At 41.2% G+C, this 20,583-nt stretch overlaps 2 protein-coding genes, 1 long non-coding RNA gene and 1 pseudogene across 5 annotated transcripts; 2 read left to right on the forward strand and 2 right to left on the reverse strand.

Moving 5' to 3' along the window:
- LOC110436969 lies at positions 38-4,534 on the forward strand. 3 transcript variants are annotated; one of them, XR_002454963.1, is made up of 4 exons: positions 38-267; positions 1,212-1,634; positions 2,319-2,950; positions 3,111-4,534. It is a non-coding gene; the product is annotated as an uncharacterized LOC110436969 (long non-coding RNA). The 3 variants fall into 3 exon arrangements; XR_002454962.1 differs by having other exon boundaries at positions 2,319-2,454; positions 2,612-4,534; XR_002454961.1 differs by having other exon boundaries at positions 2,319-4,534.
- Positions 1,198-3,947, reverse strand: LOC8062419 (annotated as a pseudogene).
- Positions 4,694-6,285, forward strand: LOC8062420 (LOB domain-containing protein 24). Its single transcript, XM_002444693.2, has 2 exons — positions 4,694-5,311; positions 5,666-6,285. The coding sequence occupies exons 1-2, from the start codon at positions 5,084-5,086 to the stop codon at positions 6,041-6,043; spliced, it is 606 nt and encodes a 201-aa protein (XP_002444738.2). The 5' UTR covers positions 4,694-5,083; the 3' UTR covers positions 6,044-6,285.
- LOC8063993 (calcium-transporting ATPase 5, plasma membrane-type) lies at positions 8,206-19,905 on the reverse strand. Its single transcript, XM_002445797.2, has 34 exons — positions 19,394-19,905; positions 18,358-18,474; positions 18,227-18,269; positions 17,549-17,664; positions 17,327-17,458; positions 16,756-16,845; positions 16,594-16,663; positions 16,443-16,513; positions 16,286-16,369; positions 16,128-16,205; positions 15,979-16,050; positions 15,733-15,816; positions 15,567-15,649; positions 15,380-15,488; positions 15,237-15,292; positions 15,130-15,172; positions 14,954-15,037; positions 14,587-14,724; positions 14,146-14,211; positions 13,965-14,060; positions 13,002-13,112; positions 12,736-12,900; positions 12,447-12,506; positions 11,784-11,948; positions 11,523-11,639; positions 11,313-11,411; positions 10,972-11,109; positions 10,571-10,671; positions 10,420-10,465; positions 10,208-10,342; positions 9,288-9,395; positions 9,121-9,212; positions 8,784-8,881; positions 8,206-8,702 (listed from the first exon to the last, which is right to left on the reverse strand). The coding sequence occupies exons 1-34, from the start codon at positions 19,562-19,564 to the stop codon at positions 8,677-8,679; spliced, it is 3,264 nt and encodes a 1,087-aa protein (XP_002445842.1). The 5' UTR covers positions 19,565-19,905; the 3' UTR covers positions 8,206-8,676.

Consider the following 20,583-nt stretch of genomic DNA (forward strand, 5'->3'; position numbering starts at 1 on the left):
CAAGCCCACGGCAATTATAGACTTATTTGATGCCCTAGCAAAAGCCCGTTAGATACGAGAGGCCCAGCAGCTCAGCCCAAATGGAGTCACCGACCACAGTACCACCGACCTCGACGACGACGAACTAACGGTCCCGGCGCCGGCACCGGCGCCTTTCCAACAGGGAGAGAGAGGCGCAGCCGGCTCCTACTAGGAGCACCTCGCGGCGCCGGAGACTGGAGAGAAGGAGGTCTCCTTTGCGCGCGAGTGGCGGCAGACCAGGTCCAGGTGAGGCATGCTGTGAGTTTTACTCGTCGGATCAGATGCCATCGGAGATGCCAGTTCAAATTACATACTCAATTGGCACTTGCGTTAAAGTGTTTGTGGGGTTTAAGTGTAGTATGCTCCCAAATCTTGCGAGAGCAAGTACACGGAGGAGAATGGCTTGGGTTTCATGCGGCGACGGCTGACTCTGTAGTTGAATATCCTCGTAGGGTTTCGTCAGTCATCAGTTTATTCAAGCAGCTGACTCCATATGTGTATCGCTGTGGTGACATTTATGCATTTATGCTTCCATTATCACGACACTTTTGCATAGTATATTGTAGCGGATACTCTGCAGGGTTATATTGTTCTTCTGCGTCACATGTGCAAAGAAATTTAACCAAAAACTGTGTCATCTGAAGATAAAATGGTGGACAGAGAGAGGAAGAGGGGGGAAGAGTGATATCATGTTGCATTGCAAACTGATATTTATGATATTTAAGGCCTTTATAAATGACAAAATTGAATTACAATCTGATACATGGACGCCTCATGCCTGGCATACAGATAATGTTTGTCCATTCTAATAAAACTGGCATTTGTTTTGTTATTTTTGTCAAATTAGGCCGCTATATTTGAAAACCCACACACTGTATTTTTTATAATCAAGATAGTTAATTTCAGTAGTCCTTAGATTTCGACCTTTTCCTTTTAATCATTGTGACTGGTATACCACTTCTGTGTTTGAGTGTATGTAAAAACAATGAATTTCATTTGTTCTTATTAAATACAAGCCTCAGGAAATTCAACTATTCAAGCCGATTATTTGACCTTTTCTACCAAGCATTGCTAACTACATAAGCGAAGCATCAGTCATCAGTCATGTGGTACAAAAGCAATTACAAAGCCGAAGTGTATAATATGGAGGTTCCTTCTGTTCAATACTGACACGTTTCATCTTGGACCAGATAAGATTGATGCCAGTGGTGGAGCTGAATATGATGATTGATCCCCTACTGGATCTGCACTGAAGAAATTGTAATCTATGGAAGTTTCTACGGTCATTGTACCTTCCAGTACCTTCACTACTGTTGACATCAATGGCCTTCGACTGCTATCATGTTGCAAGCACCACATTGCAAGCTTCATCATCTGAATAACTTTGTCCTGGTGTGTGACCATGTCATGACTTTGTTTGTCAATCATATCAATCAACTGGTTGTTTTGAGCCTTTTCTTGTAACAAATTGATCAGATGGATGCTTTCCTCAGGCTGAGAATGATCGATATTTTTTCTTCCACATATTACTTCCATGACAACAACTCCAAAGCTGTAAATATCAACTTTTTCAGTGATTTGCGATGTTAACCATTCAGGTGCCAGATATCCAGGTGTGCCTCTCATCACAGTCACTACTTTGCTTTGATCCCTGTCTATGTGCTTAGATAATCCAAAATCAGCCAGTTTAGCATTGAAGTTGTCATCTAACAGAATATTTTGTGGTTTAATGTCCAAATGAGCAATTTTTCGCCGGCACTCCTCATGAAGATAACATAAGCCCTTGGCAATATCCATAATGATCCTACACCTGGTGCTCCAATCAAGAGGGGCATTATTGTGGCGATAATATATCCACCGATCGAGGGAACCTCTAGGCATATATTCATATACTAGAAGTCTATGTGCTTTCTCTACACAGAATCCTACCAGCCTGACAAGATTGATGTGCTCAATGCTGCCAATCGTTTCAACCTCTGCCAGGAATTCTTTCTTCCCTTGTCTAGCGCTCTCCAAACGTTTCACGGCCACTCTCTCTTCATTCAATTTCCCTTCGAAAACTGAACCAAATCCACCTTCCCCGAGCTTTTGACTGAAGTCTTCGGTGCATTCTCTCAACTTTGCGTAAGAAAACCTCATTGGTTTGCCTGGCAATTGATCAAAATCAAATTCTTCATCTATCTCGTGATACTTCCTCCTTTGTACATAAAGAGTGACAATGACAACAATGAGAACCAGTACAATACTAGTAACACCTCCAATTATAGCGCCTAAATTTGCCTTCTTTTTATTTGCAGTAGTTGAAGAAGGGGAAGGGCTAAGCTGCACCTTGAGGTAAGCAGAGGAGTTGTAATGAAGAATCTGAGGTTGTCTTGATTGCAAGGAGAAAACCCGCGTGACCCATAGGCAGTTACCATTGGACTCGTTGTCGGCGTATGTGAACATCACAGCCTCGCAGGAGCAGTTTTTCAGGCACTCTTGCTTACAGTCATCGTTGGTTCTAGCATTTGCAATGATGTGGCTTGCATTTATATCAAAGTATGAAACATCTTTTAGGGTCAAGAGTTCATGGTGTTGAATTTCTTGACAGGAGATTGGAGTCAGAGGGATGCAACCAATGTTCGGCTTCCTCCCGTCGATTAGCTTGAAGTAGCTTGAAGTGGAGTTACTCTGGAAGGGGCAGCTGCATTGCCCTCCTGTGCATACCCCATACTCCCCACAAACTGTTGGGAAAGCACAGTCATCATCAGGAAACATCTCGATGACATTGGACACCACGACCCACTTTCCTTCAGATCATTCATACAGCCTCAGGTGTCCGTCATTCTCAAATCTCATGTACTGGGTAGACTTCGCTGCTGGCAAGGGGATGCTTGAATATGGATCTGGCGTGGATTGCACCAAGATACTGAAGCTGCCATTCGTTAAGGTAAACTGTGTTGGACTGTTTCCTATCTTGTTTTTGGGCACCAAATTTTCGGTCACCAAATTCGAGAAGTAGGGCTGTGGTGGTGTGGAATCAACATAGGCATACAATCCATCATGGAGGTCAGTTATATACAGCTGATTCTGTGTCCAGTTTGTTGCAGATGTATTTGCAGTGAGCCTCATGCCTTCCAGTAGTGACTGCCCAGGGACCAGTGCATCAGTCGGATGTTCAAACGACTGCCATACTATTGCATTCTTCTGATCAAACAGCACCAGGTTGCCCAGGTCTGTGATCATCATGCCAGCAATGGACCTGCCTGCAGTGCCACTCGACCAGACACCAGCGCCATCAGCATCACGGAGGATCAGGTTGCCATCCCCTGTAAGCTCGAGGGTGGCGTTCTCCTTAACAGGGTGGACCCGGTTAGCGGACCAGACCACCTGCGGAATGCCATTGACTACAGAGGTGATGCCGGCACCGCTGTTGGTGTAGACGATGAAGACAGCGAACAAGAAAGCACTGTTGTCACAGGGTGCGGAGGGACAGAAGAACCCTGCGGCGAAAGAAGGACCATAGAAGGTGGTCTTTGGTGACCGAAGAATAATGGCCCGTACGACTGAGTCATCGGTGTAGGTGACAGTGTGCTTGAGAGAGGCGTTGTTGTTGGTCCAAAGCGTTGAGAGGTTGGCCGTCGGGTAGTCGAAGAAGGTCCGCCCGGTGATCAACAGAGTTGCAATTGCAAGCAGGAGGAAGACGAGATTGGAAGGCGCCATGGCACGGCAGCTGCTAATTGAAGGTATTGTGGAGACGGTTTTGTGATTCAGTTACAGTCTTGATGTGAAGCCAGCAAGAGCTGAGGGCTGGGTGTTACAGAGATGAGCTTACATACAGCGAAGAAGAACTCACCTGACCACAGGCTCGACGGAGCGGCTCTAGTCGATGGCCGGAGGTGCTGCCGGCATGGATGGAGTTTGCCTGCCAGCCTGGGGCATTGAGATAGCACTCAACCAGTCTTCTTCTCCCTTTGCATATTTGTTCGTTCACATCATGAAGCTAAGAACCCCACTTTGAGTGTTTGCCTGCCAGCCTCGGGCACTGAAAAGGAAGAAGTAGACAACCATAACCACACCATGGGCCACGGCACGCTATGTTTTGATAGCTGTATTGGTTTGAGACTTGGAGCGCACCAAGGTCACCATCCACTCTGGTGCAGGCGTGCAGTGGCTATGCCCATCGAAGACATGGCCGGAGTAGTCTAGATAGTCAACCAACTTCGTCCAGCATCAACATTTTAGTTTGAAGATACGATCTAAGACAGCACGGAAAGTACTATGTAGATGAAATCATATATTTATCTTTTTTTTGTTATATTATTATAATGGAATATCATAGTCAAAGTTATATTCTGGGTATAGAAATTACTGAAACTGAAGGGACTATCTTATAGGCTGTTAAGTTGATGGAATCTTTGTATGTTGCTGCTGTCCGAAGTCGATATATTAAGCCGATGTAATCCTTGTTTGTTGCTGCTCTTCGCAGTTATACTTTGAAGATGCTTTGCAAGAGTTTTGCTTTGACCTTTTCAGATGGTATGCCATTCACAGTGTTGTCTTTTGACTTCAACCGGGACCTGCTGCCCTAAAATTCTTAAAAAAAAACTTCAACGTTGACTCATTTCTTGTGACAAATATATTCTCTGAAAGGATTTTTGTGGCCAATCTTGCCCTAGCTTGACAAGAAACAGGCATGGCAACGTTAGAAGCAACTAATAAGACTTTACTAGGGCAAAAGAAAAGAGACATGCATACAATGAAGGCGTAAAATTGTAACTTCGTGAGTGTCAAAATCTTAATAAAGGGTGTCCCAAACATCCTTATGAAATGCGCAGCGCAGAGACACGGCCGTTGAGCTTTCCATATTCCGGCCGGGGCCGGCGCTCGCCGACGGCGCTCCTCGATCGGCTCCTCAATTGGAAGCCAACGCATGCACGTAGCCGTTGAGGTTTCCATTTCTGGCCGGCGAGCATATATAGCCGGAAGATCACCCGTATCCATCTCGAAATCTTTCTTGGATCCACGGAGATCTCCAGCAATACCTCACGCCGAGATCCTTCGTGATCTCCGCTAGATTCTCATGTCCGCCGGAGCGGGTGGCGGCGGCGGTATGGAAATGGACCATCAGCATCCGGACAGCGCTGGCAGTGCGACTGCGGTGGCGAGGCGGTGCGCCGCGTGCAAGTATCTCCGGCGGAGGTGCGCCCCCGACTGCGTCCTCGCGCCCTACTTCCCGGCGTCGCAGCCGCGGAGGTACGCCGACGTGCACGCCGTCTTCGGCACCAGCAACCTCACCAGAGTGCTCCAGGTGCGCGCGCGCGTGCAGCAAGCTAAGAGTACAGCAGTATATATATATATATATATATATATATATATATATATATATATATATATTCTACACCAAACTGTTATAGTGAGCAGAATTCAGTATCGTATCCGCGTTTCAGTATTTCGTGGTCCTAAGTGTAGTATTAGATGATACTGAACGCGTTTCAGTACTGCTCAGTATTTTTTCTACTCAAATTTGGTTTGCGGTGTAGAATAATATTCTACACCTATAGGGTGCAGAATAGCGCTGTTGTATATATATATGGCATACAAATTAGAGCGCGATGATGAACGTTTGTGTTCATGCGCCATTTCTGTGATTGCGCTCTCGCAGAGCTTGCCGGTGCAGGAGCGAGGCCGGGCGGCGGACACGATGGCGACGGAGGCGCACTGGCGGGTGCAGGACCCGGTGTACGGCTGCACGGGGATCATCCACGGCCTGCAGCAGGAGATCCGCGACGTGCAGCAACAGCTCGCCACCACGCGGGCGCAGCTCGCCATGCACTTGCACGGCAGTGGCACGGCGCCGCCGTCGTCGTCGCCTCAGCCGCCTCTCGCTGCTGCTGCAGCGGCTACGGTGACAGTGAACAGCGGCGGACGACATCGCGTCAGCGTGCACGAGGACGACGAGGAGCAGCAGCAGGAGGAGGAGGAGGAGGAGGCGCCGTTGATGGACCCCGACGAGTTCCTCGACCTCGATGGCCGGCTCTGAGCGAGCTCTGCTGGCCGTAGCCTTTTTCAAACCAAATCAACCTCGTCTTTCACCTTTTGGATCACGTCGCATTGGGTTTTAATTTACACACGATTCTGTTGTGTATTTATTTATTATATTATATTTTGCCACGTAAGTAGAAATGTAGAACATTTCCAAATATATACTTATGTATGTACGTATCGTCGTATCTTGTGTTCGACAAAGTAACGGCAGCGGTCTAGTTATGAAGCTTTGTTTATTTGGCGCATCATACTGCAATACTACATGCATAATATATGGCAACTCCCGGTAGTACGTGAATTTGAATGGCTTCACTTGACATAGCCGAGCTACATGCTTCCCCTCTGTTTAAGATGTACTCCTACTCCTAACCTTATTAGGAAGGTTTAATTAGAGGATGGCATCCGTGTAAGGTTTTGTAATGATATTATTTAGCTAGGAAAAACTAGCCAACCAGACACTACAAAAAAGAAATTCTCACACTGTATATATAGCATAGTTCAAAGGAAAATAAACAATCCTATCCGTTCATTTTGTAATAAGAACATTAGACGGACAAGGTTGTTTATTTTCCTTTGAACTTTCAACTTGCAATTTTCACAATGGGGTGACGCACACCCCTTATCCTACCATTGATTTTGTTTTATGATTCGTGCAGGTCCAAAAAAAAAAACACTTCCACTTTGATTTGAAAACACTAGGATACGAATTTTAGAGCACTCCAGCATGAATCTTAATGCAAAATGGACGCGGGAGATAAAAGGAGGGCGGCCACCCCGTTGTGGTTTGTATTTACTGCCTTTTAATATCTCTTTAATTCACTAAAAAAAGGATACTATTAATCTAGAGAATAAACTTTTGGAATGACATAGTTGCGAGAACAAGAACGTAGATTTACAGGAGGGCAGGGACACTTTCACCTGGATTTCAAATAAATACAAAAACAGCTCCATCCCTGTTATCTTGTGAGTAGTGTAGGTTCTTGAAGAAAGAATTTGGCAATTGAAAAAAAAACATACTTCTATGTGTGTTTTTTTAAAAAATAATTAATGATTAACAAGGATAGTGACACTAGATAGGAGGAATTGGAAATGAAGTACATATGTTGTTTTTTAGCAGTAGTGAAACCATATAAAACCTCTTCTAAATGTTGTCAGCAACAAGATCATGAGTACGTACTAAAGATCATGAGTAATAAAAGTAGTCGTAATCTTTGTAATTAATTATTTTTAGTCTATATTTAATACTCTATGTGTGTCTAAACATTCGATGAATAGGATGTAATTGTAAACTCTTGGAGAAGGAACTAAACAATTCTAGCTAGATGTGATTGTAAAGCAAAGGAAACAAAGCTGTCGGCGCCTGCCAATTTATCCAGTTCAAGCTCCAGAAACTGCTTTTCGGCCCATTACGTACCGTGACCTTCGTCACAACCACGAACAGTACACGAAGAGGGATCGGTCGATATCGTCAACCGTGACATTCAATCTCTAGACCTCGTAGTATGTAGGGTTGGACGTTTTTTTTACCAATGTGCAAACTCGTATTATTGGACGCAAGATATACAACATAGCATAAAGGCAGTATTTCTAAACAAAAATACACTTTTCGTTCAGCCTACAGAAGAAACCAAAAATCATGAACTCCATCTAGAATTCCATCAAGACGTTGAACTCTACTTCACCATTGATGGTAGATTTCCCTCCATGTCCCTCTCCACCACTCCATGGTGTACAACTGTACATGATTTGACCCCTGCATATTCCTATCTTTTTTCCCTTCAAGGTTTGTCATGGCAGGGCGATTTATCATCGCAAGACTGCAAAGAAGCCTATCCGTGCTCACTTGGTTGAGCTTATGGTGTTCATCCGATTTTAAGATCTTCACTGGATTTTATTCGAGGACTTACATCATTGTTCTTTTAGTGGTAAATGATGTAGTTATCGACAACAAGGTATGCTATTATTCTTTTAGTGCATATCCATTGACAACAAGACACATGTAGTGATTTCATCAATATCGGACCTTCTCAAACTCTTGGTCATTCGAAGATGGTTATAAAGGTAGTGTGTTTATATACATTTAGAGAGACGAATATGCGTGCATGTATAAGGCTCTGCGTCTATACTGTGATTCAAGGAAAAAAAAGATTAGATTGTATTAGAGCTATTCTTTAACTTTATTTTCGTATAGAAAAAAAAATGGTCCGTAGAACAGGTGTATGGAAAATACGAACATCTCGTAGTCGATAAACATTTACAAATTTACAGTCAGATCATATCGCCAGGAAAAAAAATTGCTGCTACATCGCAACCTAGCGATGTCGCTGCTTCATTCAGGTTATGCTGATGAGGAACGCAGCTAGTACAGGAGTTTGGCATGGTTGTGCTTGCTTGCCCTTTCGCTGCCGCATAGCAGATCACCAGCCAGGTAGGGTAGGGTTCTACTACACGAGGTTGGCTTCTGTATATTTTTTTTCCCCTCACTGCTTCTCCTAGAAGAAAACTACGAGGCCGACTAGCTGCCATCTTATACGTACACCCCCAAGATGCTGCTACCATGGAATCAACCAGTGCAATTTATCTCCATTTCTTATCACATGCCTATTTACACTGCCCACTCGTTGCACCTTAGGTCTGTCCACCTTCCTCCTCGTCTGCATTACGATTCATTTCTGAGTTTTGGACCAAAGAAACTAACGCAGGCAAGGATCAAGGCCAACTTCATGGAGACTCACCTCGGCGCGACAATTTCTGACAACAGCGAGGCTTGAAATAGTCCGGGAAGGGTCTTACGGGCACAGGAATAAATTTACCCAGATAAGCCAGGGGCCAACTGGAAACATCAAACGAAGGAAAGAGGTCAGCATTCACACCAAAATTGACATTGAAACAAGGCTTCACATTCAGTTTTACAAAAAATAAGGGGTTCCATGGAAAAAGTGACTTTTCAGGGTTCATATATGCAATGATCAAGTCAGGATGATAAGCTCGTGCATAAAGGATGTGACAAATTCGAAGGATTGAAAAAGGTTTACGGAACCACAATAGGTTGCCAAATTTTGAAGTGCATACCTCACAAGGCCAATAGCAACTGAAACCAGCCATAATCTCCAATCAAGCCTCACTATTTTGAAGAACTTCCCCAGGAACTGAATTATCAGTATCTGCCAAAGACAAGAGCAACTTTATAACCATGGACAGAGGTGATACCAATGTAGAGAATCTATATTGTCTGTTACCTGAAATACTGTCGTTATACCAATTATTCCCATGAATAGGTGATTCTTTGTTACCCCTTTGAAGACATTCTTCTCCTCGGGTTTTCGCGCATTGAACTCGTTGAAGATCTGGCATAAAAAACACATCCAGATGTACATGGAGTTAACGCGGGTAATGAATTATCAAATAATATATTTTTTCATGGCAAATCCACTCTGGTATGGTTCAACTTCGCACAAGCAAGACAACAGGCTATATATGGTCACTCAAGGGCCTAGATTCTAGGAGGTTAAAGCTGGCTACATTAAATTACTGGAAAAAAACAAAATGCAAAGAAAACTAGCAAGTCGCTGAAAATTGATCAAAACATTCCAGGTGAAGCACAAAACCAACCTCCATATAACTTATGCCATACCTGAAACTTGACTATGGTAAAACAATGAATAGCTTATAACTTGACTATGGTAAAGCAATGAATAGCTTATAACAAGTCCTTACTCGAAGGAAAATATCCATGTAGTATCAAAGGTAGAGAACACACTAGTCCCTTTTGTGGAAAACTGATACCAAGGCCTTGTTTAGTTGGAGAAAAATTTTGGTTTTGGCTACTGCAGCACTTTCGTTTGTATTTGGCAATTATTGTCCAATCATGGACTAACTAGGCTCAAAAGATTCGTCTCGCAAATTACAGGCAAACTGTGCAATTAGTTATTTTTTTATCTATATTTAATGCTCCATGCATGCGTCCAAAGATTCAATGTGACGGGAAATCTTGAATTTTTTTGGAACTAAACAAGGCCCAATTTATAGTCAACTCAACACGATTCTTATCTTTTGATAATAATCCAATGTTAATATGCATTTGTCTAAGGTGAAGCAAGACTTGTCTGCAGTAATGTTCTGTTATGTTTCTTGAATTATTGAAGAACAGATAATCCACCTGGCAAAATACAAATGTGTTAAAGATGAAGGTATTTGTTATCTTCTCAGCGTCAGATCGGCTTTCATTCTGCAGACGCAAAATCCTTACTCCAGCAAAATCGAAAATCAGAAGAATTGCTACTTGGTAAAGGGCCTGTGCAAAATTCCAAACATATCAGAATAAGAAAGAATTTTAAACAGAATCCAGTTTTATAATGAAGGAATGCTAACCTGAACAAACAAGTTTCTCCACATAATATTTGTAACAAGAGGTTCCCTGCAGTAGAAAAGTATGGGTAAACTATTTCGAAATTCAGAAAGCATAATATATACATATTGGACACAATGTTGTCAACAAGGAATTTTGGATCATTTTACATGCCTTCGACCAACAGGATTTCTCTTCATAAGGTTGTCTGTTGGAGGCTCAGTCGCCAATGCAAGAGCTCCAAGTGTGTCCATGATAAGGTTCACCCAGAGAAGCTGAAAAGTGAGAGAACGAAGTATATGACACTGATGAGAAACAGCCTGGAAATACATGTGTCTCAGGTAAAATGCTGCATCATTGTTAAGCTATATGTCTCAAGTTCTATACAGATTGTTTACCAGAAAGATTTTTTTGAACGTATTTACCAGAAAGATTTAAAATTCCATATATATACTTGCACATAATATTAAAATTCAGCAGACGTTTCATGCAACATGACAACTAACTGCTTCAATGTAGAAACAATGGAAGCAGTCGAGTAAATTGCACAAAAAAAGGAGGAAAATTGTCCCAACCTCAACAGCATTTAGGGGCACATCACCAGAGGACACAGCAGCAACCACATTAATCACGAGTGCAGCAACATTGACAGTGAGCTGGAACTGAATGAATTTCTGAATATTAGCGTAGACAGATCGTCCCCAACGAACAACCTGAAAGAGGATGTACAAATCCATAATTCTAACCTAAATCTCACCAGATACACTTCTGCAACAAGAATTATAGCCTAAAAATGCACATTGTTCAGGACTTGAATGTGTGATCTCTGAACAAGTGGAATTACATTATTTTTACAAGGAAAGAAAATCAGTGTCGAGCACAGTTAAGTCCTCTTGTATAATTCTACCAAACAAACCTTGACAACTGACGTGAAGTCATCATCCAAGATTATAATGTCAGAGCTTTCTTTAGCGACTTCTGTCCCTGAAATGCCCATTGAAAGACCTATATCGGCCTAGACAACAAATCAAGAGGCAAGGCAGCAATTAGAAACAGTAAGAACATCAATGTAAAAGAAAAGTGCAATATGAAATAGCTCATCAATGTTTTGAGCTGAAGATGTCACCTCGTGCAATGCAGGGGCGTCATTTGTGCCATCACCAGTAACAGCTACAACATGGCCTTTTCTTTTTAAAGCTTGGACAAGCAAAAGTTTATCATTTGGCGAGGACCTCCCCATCACCTGAAACAAGTTAATTAGCTCTATGGCACCAAAAAGAATGAAAGGACTTAAAAAATGCTCCAGAGGACAAAGGCTAGAATGACAGCATTGGCAAAGTGAAAGAAAGCACCAAACAACTTGTGAGACATAGTGAGAGAGAGTTACAATTATCTTGTCAGCGGCATCTCCTCTTGCACTTTCAGACATCTCACGGAACACTTTTCCCTCAATTACAACTGGCTCTGAAATAACACTATTTGCATCTAGTATTCCACACTCCAGAGCTATAGCTTTAGCTGTTTCAATATTATCTCCTGTAACCATGCGCACCTGAATTACAGACACTATGGTCATCAATCATAATAAAACAAAATCCATTTCCAAAGAAAATGCATGCATTCTTGAATGAAATAAAAAATAGAAAGGCTATCCACATAGTAACAGAACAAGATACATCAATGACTGGAAAGATAATCTAGTGGACAGTATTTGGTTAGTGGGCAATTACATGGTCCTTCATAATGTGTAAGCTACCATAAGAATGAACAAGGGGTTTTAGAAAGTTATTTGCCATACGATAAAGGCTAGCAATTTCTTCATGCTCAAACATGGTAGACAACATATTGTAATCCTTTTTTCTGTTGCTGTTTTCTAAACTCTATATTCAGTATACAATTAGACCGGATCTTTTCCTCCTGTTAATATTAGTTCCTGTTACTACCATTTTATTTGCTCTCTGAATATTAAAACATAAAAAAATCCTAGGCCATCCTTAGAATGCACGAAATGTGATGCAGGAAGAATAAAAACAATATAAGTAACACAAACCTTAACACCTGCAGTGGTGCACAGTCGTACAGCATCCTTTACACCTGGGCGACAGGGGTCCTATAGGAGAAACAAGTTGTTGAATGCTATTATCAATTTTGCTTAAAAATATATGCATGGGGGGACTAAACAGGAGGTATTATGATGCAAGCTCACAGAAGAAAGTAGAGAACAGAATACACAGTACTGTCCTACGCTCAATGTTTGAACAAATAACTTGACTCCCTAGTATGCGTCAAGCACAGACACAGTCGAACCAAGAAACAAGTCCACAATAACAGCAACCAACCTTTATTCCTATGATGCCAAGCAGGGTCAGGCCATCCTCGGGCAACTCCCAGCTTGCTATGTCTTCCTCTGGGATCATTTCAGTGTCAAAGGAACAGTATGCAAAAGCAACACAGCGTAATGAATTCGCTGCCATGTCTTCAATTGATTTCTTGAATTCATCGTGCTGCAAATATTAAAAGTCCAAGTGGGTCTCACAGAAACAAACATTTTAAAAATTCAAGTGAGTCTCAGGTTAACCAACAAAAAGCTAGGAGATGGTATTACCTTCTCAGCACTCATTGACTGAACCGAGCCGTTGACAGAAAGCCAGCTTTTGCAAGATGATAACACTATTTCAGCTGCACCTTTCCAGTGGATGTGAACACCATCATCTGACTAAAATTCCAGGAATCAGACATCAAGAGAACACTAGCCATATCGGGATAAGAAACAGTATGACATAGATATTTTCATCAGGATAAGGAAGTCACTGGTCAAACAGTTACAAAATCTTTGCATATCAAAAGACAAGATTATGGAAATCTATCCTGATTCAAGAATGATAAGAAAATGGCAATGGAATCTAACGATTAAAACCATGGAGGCAATTGACTAGTAAGCAGTAATCCCTTTAAGGAGAGGGGTGTCACTGTCCCATAACTGGCTAATTTAGAAGTATAACACAAGTGAAATTATGCTCGATATCTTGTCCATCTAGGGGTTGTTGTAGTTGTTATCGTTGCTTTGTTGTACTGCTCAGTCTGGGTTTTTTCCTCTTTTTAATATAATCGGCAGCTCTTCTGCTTGGTTTGTTTCGAAGAAAAATTATGCTTGAAACACATAGAAGTTGTTTACAAATTACAACTAGTAGCAAGATGGTGGGTGGCAATCATTTGGCAGGTTTTTGTTCCAATGCAACAGCAAGCCAACCAGAAAACAGAATCAGCCCGCTGACAAATATGACATGTTATTTGTAAGTGTTAAAACTTTTATGACATCACCTCCCAACAGAAATTCAATTAATTATGAATTAAATGTTATTTCAAATATAGAAAAATTTGCAAAAGAAAAAGTAAAAAGCAATAGGATAATTCAGGCACACACGTTACATTATTTTATGTCCCACTACAACTACAAGTGTTACATGGTACAAGAATTACTAATATCTTTGAGTCAAAAAGATTAAAAAAGATTCTCAGACACACATTAGTCGCATAAAGGTTTCATACACATAACACTATGTGGTACCTGTACTGCAACAGCGCCACGTTTCTTCTCCGAGTTAAATGGAAAAACATGAATAACTGAAGATTTTGTCCTCACGTCATGGAAATCCATCCCTATCTGTGCAAGGTGGAAAGCCAAGTCAACAGAAAAAGGACTTGTAGAAATACTGAAGAGTAAATCAAAAGTAATAAACTAATAGTACCTTAAGGCCCCAAGAAAGAATGGCCTTTTCAGTAGGTGAACCGGAAAGTTCAGCTGTTCCCCCATCCTGTATAAAGAAAGAGAATGGATGAAAATTTGTCGAACATGGCAAGTTGACAATTGGTAAGACTAGTGCTATGAATGATTTTTAATAGTCCCCTTAGACTGCCTCCAGGAGGATGCCCACTTCAGGTGTCCTGCATGTTAAGGGCGTAACCTGATTGTTTCAGATCTTAAACTGCTGATGAGCTTGATCCCTCCAAGTTTCACACTATTAAAAGATTGTGCTTGAGACTCAATTCAAATTTTCTTTAGTTGGTCTAGTTGACAAATCGTTAGCAGCTCCATTCTGGACACTGAATCCGTGATATTGTGAACTAAGGAATCTAGCATTGAGTTTCCAAAAATGGTATCTGGACTAAAAAGAAGACTTTTTCTGTACCTCTGGCAGAAATACAGTTCCCGTTGTGTTCTGTGCAATTCCTTCAATAATAAGTGATACTGCACTGTCTGTCATCTGGCTAACATCATCGCATGGATCCAACTTTGTTCCAGCAAAATATGCTTCCACGACCGTCATCTGCAGGCTCAATTCATATGAGTTACAAACAAATTGTGATGCCAGGAATTATAAAATGTCACAACTAAAGCACAGAGCATATGCTCATTGTACTAGATAAAATTGAACATATGCTTGTCCGAGAATTCGTTTGACGTAAAGTCCTGAACAAGCATTATGTCAGAACATCTTGGGAATATATCATGAGAGAATTTAAATGGCAAATGGTCTGGTAAATGACTCAACAAACCTTATTCAATGTAAGGGTTCCTGTCTTATCACTGCATATTGTAGTAGCTGATCCCATTGTTTCACATGACGAGAGCCGCCTCACCTATTTAAATGAAACAAAATCAAATCATATTCTTCCTCTTGCTGTATCTTCTTTTATATAAATATATGCATAAACATATTTTTTTTATTTACCAGAGCTTTGTCTCGCATCATCTTTTTCATGGAATATGCAAGCCTGAAAAAAATTGCAGACAGTCATTTACCTGAAAAGTTAATGGAATTTACATAAGAATTCATACGTCAGTGTTACTGCCAATGGGAGTCCCTCGGGCACAGCAACAACTACAATGGTCACCTGTGGATAAACATGAGAAGAAACATTTAAAATCTGTTCATGGTACTAGTTTTATATTTTTATATTAATAACATTAGGATTACATACAGCAATAGTCAAAATTCTAATTGCCCCCATAAATCCTTGCTTCACACCAGTAGTTCCAGCAACAAATTGAGTCGTCCCATCAGGATTCTCGGTATGTCCAGTAAAATATCTGAAGTTGGTTTCAAAATCAGTGAGAGAGAAAGAGGTACATTTTTGTTAGTAGCAATATTTAGTAAAAATAAAATACCTTATCCAAAGCACAACAAGTACTGCACCAGCTACAGACAAGCCTACCAAACCAATAAAAGTTGCAACACCATTCAAGCGAACCTAAAAAGGGTGAAAGCATAAACCAAAGAGAGCCTTCAGTATTTATCCATTCAAGAATTTGCACTTTTCTTACAGAGAATAACCTGTAACGGTGTTTCTTCACCATTATCTTCTGAAAGGTTAGCCATCAACTGACCCCATTCAGTATTTGTACCCACCCCTGTTACCTTAAATTGATAAGTAAAGTGTATAAGAAGTTATATTCAGTTTAGCCATGAAGAAGAAAATATTAAAATGATAACAAGGAAATCCTATGGAGCACAGTGACATGGAAAACAAGGGTTCTCAGTTCTAGATGTTGTCAAAATGCTTGAGATTGCTGGACTCACCAACATAGAACCATAGCCATCTGCAACTTTGCAACCAGACATCAAGAATGGTGCCCTTTGATCCTTGTGGACCTAAAATAACACCCAAAATGAAAATCCGATAAACGCAGATTTGGGAACAGCAACTGGCTCTTTTTTGATAGACTTACAACTTTTGACTCTCCAGTCATACTTGATTCATCTATTGCAAGAGAATGGCCAGATATCAGGACACCATCAGCAGGAACCTGGAGGCGAAAAAATGATAAGAAGATGATTCTTCACAAAAAATGAAAATAGCAGTTGAAAAATTAATATACCATCTTACTTGATCACCAATTTTGAGAGGAACTACATCACCAACAACAAGGTCAAAGATTGAAGTTCCAAATCTTTTACCACCTCTAACAACCTAACCAATAGGGATAGCAAATCAGAAATATAGCCAAAGAATGGGAATTCATACGTGGTGTGGCAACACTCACCTCCACTTGTATGTTCTGTTTCTCCTCATTCAGATGTCGAAACTGTAGAGATTGTCTATAATCACTTGTCGCTGGAGATATGATGATGATAGATATTAGAAATAGAACATTGCTACTGAAAACAAGTTTACTTGTAATCCAAACCCATTACCAGTAACAAGTATCACAAGGAAAACGGCTAAAAAGATACTTCCACCATCATACCATCCTTCATCAACACCCTGAATGAATAAGGTAATATGTATAATAAAGGACAACAGGACTTTTAGTTCAAACAACATAAGAGAGTGATAAAAAAGCGCAAACACAATACCTCTGTGGTCATACCCAATGTCAGTGATATAGCAGCAGCTACCATCAGAATGACAAGAGTTAAATCTTGGCATGCTTCAAATACAAAACGCTGTGAATCAAACATAATAGAGTTAAATTTTGAAATTGTAAAAATTTGAAGCAATGAGATTCACGTAGTGATACAAAAGTAGAAAATTATGATGGGACCAATATCTAGTTTGATTTTACCATTAAAAATGTCTTCACTAATTTAAGGATTTATTTCGTATTTTCGTTGCTTTTGAAATCTACTCTCTTTCCATTTTTTTTCTCACTTTCTACCAGTGAGCTATCTCATTGAAATGTGGTCCGAAATTCCCTCCAGTGGCAAAAAGGAGACATGATTTCAATCAAAGTAGCAGAAATTTTGAGCAGAGAAACATAAAGACATAAGTTGGACAAAAGGCTGAAAAAACAAAAGGAAAAGAAAAGGGAAATATGGTAACACTAGGAAATTGGAACCACAGTGATAATAGTAGGAGGTTGTAACTGGAAATGATTATTTGTAATGCTTGAAAATTTATATGATCATATATGTATTTATAAAATACCAGTATGTTTTTCCTCTTCTTGCGTGGATATGTATTTGACCCATAGACATTCCTCCTTCGTAACAATTCATCCTCATTTGGACTAACTCCCTTCTCTAAATTACTCTTCAACAAATCTGACAGTCCCCTAACCTGATCAGATGGACATAATTAGTGACGAACAAAGTTTAACATGAAGAGGTTGACCAAAACAAGTGATAATAAAGGTCAGCATTATCTTACCCCTCCAATTTCTTGAAGAAGAACATTGTCATGGTCCCTGTTTAATGTGTTAAGCTTTTCCAGTTCAATTGGAAAACTGCGAGAGGCCGTTGCAAGATTTATACCAGTATAAGCTTCTGCTTCGTGCAAGGACATTAAACATAACACAAGAATATAAATAAATGGTATGCAAAACAAGCATAAAGGAAAACGTAAGAATTAATCACAAGTATAACTTGGCAGAGCAGCAGTAAACTTCCAAGTAGATATAACATCAGGAAATATACTATACAGCTAGCTAATTTATGGTAAAAGTGGCAGCCTGGATTTTATAGACAAATCAGATGAATTTTAACATAATAATGTACAACTTAAAGAACAAAATGATTTGAAGAAGGAAACATAGTGAAACGGTAAACTAGTGAAACAAATTATTATGACTGATATTGAAATCCAAGTGCATTACCACATCATTATTGTTTATATTATTATATAGAACTGTGCTCTCAGGCACATTGCTAAACAAGGAAAACTGCCATATTATTTACAAAGGAACAATGAAAACATAATTCATTGCCCTTTTTATCACTAGCCTTTACAAGGATAGAATGATAACTGATGGCATAACAGTAAACATGTTTCTGTAAAAATGGACACTAAAATAGAGGTTAAAAAAACAATATGAAGTAGCAGTTGTACCTGTGATATCTTTTTGGCCAGCTTCTTTGAAAAGAAATGCTGCCTGGAGAATACAAATTCAGAATACGAAAAAATGAAACAGACCCCAAAAAAAAAGAATACAATATCTCAGTAAGAAAATGACACAGTACCCGTATAACTTGCGCGTGGGACCGGATCTTCCTTCTTATAATCTCTTTCTCTTCTTCCTTTTTAAGGTCTAGAGTATATCTAAAACGTCGTGAAGCATTAAGAACAAGAGCAGCTTGCTGAAATGAAGAGAATAGCCGTATTTGTCAGAACTCAATAGTAGAAGTTTGTGTCCATTCACTACACACAGCGAACTTCTGTATACCAAAGGCTACTTCACCTTTACCATGACAAATCTGACATAAGCAACTTAGAACTATTAATAAGTAATAATAAGTGGAACAACTAGTATCTCATTGTCATAAAATTGATGTTTGCTTCTTTTAATAATCTCCCCAGTGTATCTATCAACAGGATAGTCCAGCCAAGCAACAGAAATTATCCTCGTCTGCATAAGAGCATCAATGTTTGGATATATGTGTGCCGAACCCCTGCTATCAATTTTCTACTTTCGATTGCTGATTTTGGAGAACTCTGTGGCTACATGAATATGCACAGAGTAGGAGGAGGAAGAGGTACTGTGTTTGTCAGCAAACAGACCACAATCCACAATGCCTTTGTAGGAATGTAGAAAGAAAAGAAGTACAATGCGCATGTCATTAGGAGGATAAAGAGGCTACTGAAACCCCCAATCAGAATCAACAAAGCACTGGAACATTTCACTGGAGTATAACTCTTAAGTGAAATGCTAAAATAACATGTTCTTCAATCGGAAATATGCTCATCACACATTCACAATTCCTCTTTTCTCCAAGCGGCACAGAGAATCGTGTAAAATGCCCACGCTTCGAGCCTCGAAAATCGAAATGGCACCTCCACAACCACACTCCACACTCCAGTCACGATCATGCCAACATTGGCTGTCGACTTATTTTATTCCCCGAGCGCACTCAAACAATTAGAGTACGGCATACGCACTAATAATTTCCAAATCGGAGGAAACCACACGGACAACGCAACCCAGATCCCCGAACATCCGGCCAACCGAGGATCCAAATCCGAAGGAAACAGAGTCAGAGGAGAGAGACGATCGCGTACCCTCCACCGGCGCAACCGGTCATGCGGCGCGTTCTTGTGGGGTATATCGAAGGCGTCGTCGAAGACCTCCTCCACCTCCGCCTCAGCCTCGGCCTCGGCGGCATCCTCCGCCGCGGGCCGGTCGTCCGGCGAGCGGATCTCCGGCGGCGGCGGCGAACTCCCCTGCGCCATGCCCGATCAGACCACTCCGGCAGCAGCAGACAGAGCCAGGGGCACCTTCGCAGGAGAGACGACACCGAGAGACCGGCGAGCGCGCCACACCGCACAGACGTCACCACGAGATCGCCGGGAACGCCAGGTGGAGGCGCGGCGGGAACCCAGTCGCGGCTCACCTCGGCGTCGCGAAGCTTCTTCCGGGCCTGCTCACACACACACACACAGCCAGCTGCCTCGCGGCTCCGCCGCCCCCTTCCTCCCTCACCCCGACTCCCTCTGAATATCCAGGGAAGAAAGAAAGAAAGAAAAAAAAGCTTCGGGTTTCGTTTTGTTCTCTTCTTCCTTGGCCCGCTTTTGCGGTCGGGAATGGGGACTTGTTCTCGAGGCGGTTGCGGCCATGAAGCTTCGTGGAAGCTTCTTGCGGCGCATCACGCTGCCACATGGGCCCGCGCATGGCCAGGACTGGGGGGAGATGGAACTCGTAGAGGTGGGCCCACCAGTCAGGTGGTCCGTGTCCGGCGGGAAGTAACGATCGGATCGGACGCTGCAGTTACTTGAGCTTTGGCGCGATACGTGACGGTTTAGATGACAGGTTTCGAATGGAAACGGAAATAAAATTAAATAGAAAGGTCAGTAGAATTGCTACTTGTATAAGGAGTATAATATAAGAGGTGACGTTTAGGCCTGTTTGGATCCATGTTAATAGTTAACTACGTAGTGAGATGGTTATTAGTCAGATATTTAATTAATAATTAGTCGTGTTCATAGCTAATTAACAAGTTAACTTAGCTGGATCCATTTGGTTAAAAGGTGGATAATAAAGTCAAAACATCTTATAATTTTGAAGAACAGAGTATTAGCTGGATTGCTATAGCTAATGAGATTGCTAATTAGGTGCATAGCTAATGGTTATTTAATCCATTTAGTTGTGGTCCATTTGGATCCCAACTAATTTTTAGCAGCTAATTAAGCTTGATCGAATCAGACGGCCTGAAAAAGATAATAACAGAGCATGGCGCCATTACAACCTCGCT

Source organism: Sorghum bicolor, chromosome 7, assembly GCF_000003195.3.
Source record: "Sorghum bicolor cultivar BTx623 chromosome 7, Sorghum_bicolor_NCBIv3, whole genome shotgun sequence".
NCBI lineage: Eukaryota > Viridiplantae > Streptophyta > Magnoliopsida > Poales > Poaceae > Sorghum > Sorghum bicolor.